Source organism: Nelumbo lutea, chromosome 7 (assembly GCF_056320005.1).
Source record: "Nelumbo lutea isolate HS-2025 chromosome 7, American lotus-T2T, whole genome shotgun sequence".
NCBI lineage: Eukaryota > Viridiplantae > Streptophyta > Magnoliopsida > Proteales > Nelumbonaceae > Nelumbo > Nelumbo lutea.
In genome coordinates, this window is record NC_142690.1 from 58524622 (window position 1) to 58526952 (window position 2331).

Below are 2331 nucleotides of genomic sequence, written 5' to 3' on the forward strand. Positions count from 1 at the left end.
GGGAACCGTCCAGGCAACCGGTTCCATTTTACCTCAAACCCGATCTTTGGTCAAAAATCATTGAAAAATTCAACAATCCATTGATCCGGACGATCGAACCATTGACCCATTCAACAGTTTTTGCTCTTAATTATTTTTTTATTTTTTTAATTTATTTATCAAAACAAGTCATCCGTTTGAAACGGACAGTCGAACCATCAACCCAAAAACCGGTAACCAGAAAGATTCTATTTCCATGTCATTTTTTAAAAAATTAATTGGAATTTAAATAGATAGAACATTCTGGTTTTGATTGCAGACCCCTATTCCCACAAGCCAAATGGACCCTAAATATCCAACACGCAGTTCACCATTTTTAAATATCAATACCAAAACCCGTGTTATAACCCAGTGAGTCAATTGAGTTAACTCGAACAAAGTCTTTACGTATGGCCAAAGTCTCTCTCTCTCTCTCTTCTGGAAAGACCAACAAGGTCACACCTACCACGAGCCGGCTATTGACGTCCACATTTTAGAGGATGAGTTCATTGGTACAAGAGTGTAGCTTCCAAGAAACCAGACACCCTTTAGCCCCAAGATTCCAGAACCACAGAAAACGTTGAAATTTCAGCTGACGTGCCATTCAAACTTTTATTGAGATCCTTTTTCATGGATCAACGGTCAGTATTTCACCAAAGGGATCCCCAAGTTTCTATATATATGTAGGTTGATTTTGCTTATTCCTTCTTACAAAAGAGAGTTAAGTCATCCATGGCCTTGAGTGATACAATGTCAAATCCTAGTGACTGGATGAGGTTCTATCAGCGGAACTTTGCCGGACAGGGAGTGCCGCCGGCCATGTCAGGCCAAGTCTCCGACGCCACTGCGGTCACCACAACTGCTACCTCCGTAAGCACACTGACGCTGAACCCTACAGGCTCAAGCAATTCAAGCACCAACATCAGTACTATGGCCTTGAACCCTGAAGGTCGTGTCTCAAGACCAAACCGGAGGAGGTCCAGGGCTTCTAGGAGGGCTCCTACCACACTCCTCAACACAGATACAACCAATTTCCGAGCTATGGTTCAACAATTCACCGGAATTCCAAGTACGCCTTTTTCGGCGGGGTCCCAAGCCGGTACGTTCAATTTTAATTTTGGGGTCGACAATCGTTCTTACGATTCAATTACAACCACGGCAACAATGACAATACCAACAGGATATAATCATGATTACATCCAACAGCAACAACAACAGCAACACCAACAACAACAACAGCCACAACAACGATATATGTTCTCAAATATAAATAGCTCCGATGATGCCTTTATTCATCAATATAACAACCCTAGAGCTAACATGGCCGTCTCCGACGACTTCCTTGTGGAGCATTTCCTTCCTCGAGCTTCCTAAGCCTGCTCTCTGTGGGGAAGGCAAAAGGGGAGCAATAGTTAAACCTTTATGAGGAAGGTAGAAAGAGGAAGGAAGTTAGGTATTGACTTGTGATGGAGAGGACCATTAACTAATGTATATATTTGCCTTCCACTAGATCTTTTACCCACAAATATTGTTTTAGTTATACTAGATTTATACTTTTCTTTGTTGGATGTAACGGATATAATGTTTCTGATATAATAATATTAATAGTGAAATGTTGGCTTTTTTATGAAATATATTCCCATTGATGATGACTATTAATTGAGCTCTCATTTTGAAGCAAGTTGTGCAGATAAGGGAGGGTTCTAGGTGACCTAACCTAGACAGATAGCTTTTCAAGTGGCAGCCAAGAAATGGCTCCACATGTTTTGACACATTACCTTCTTTTTCTTCTTCTCTCTCAATTTGAAGCTTTAAAATCTACAGTTTTAGTTTCTTGGAGAAAAATCAAACACATGGTGGGGCATAGAACTATAGAAGTGCTGTGTGCTGTCACATTAAACATATGACCAATCCAAAGGGTACCCTATTTGATGAAGAATAAATGAAGATTTGCATCATCTTTCCATTTTTTTTGAAAGAGAAGTCTTAGACAAAGGGATCCAGGACAACGACAATCCTCTAAAAATATCATTTTTGGGGACCAATTGCATTTGTAGAGAAGAAATGTTATTGAGGGTTAATGGATTGGAGTGAAATTTGGGGTGGGAAGAGGGGATGAATATGAGCTCACTTAAAGGCCCACAGCATCAAAAGTGAACTATTATCAACAAGTTATGAGTAACAACCACACTCACCTAGATTAAGTTGAATTTTGAAAGTTGCCCATTGATTTGGCAAGATTATACCTTTTGCTTTTCACTTGAAATCTTTCTTTTTGTTGGTTAGCTATAATTAGGGTCCACTGAGTTTTCA

General features: G+C 39.9%; 1 protein-coding gene across 1 annotated transcript; it reads left to right on the top strand.

Annotated features, from left to right (window-relative positions):
- Window positions 1-715: 715 nt before the first annotated feature.
- Window positions 716-1650, top strand: LOC148846555 (uncharacterized). Its single transcript, XM_088955014.1, has one exon. It carries the CDS (start codon window positions 751-753, stop codon window positions 1390-1392), a length of 642 nt encoding a protein of 213 aa, XP_088811140.1. The 5' UTR covers window positions 716-750; the 3' UTR covers window positions 1393-1650.
- The last annotated feature ends 681 nt before the right edge of the window (window positions 1651-2331 follow it).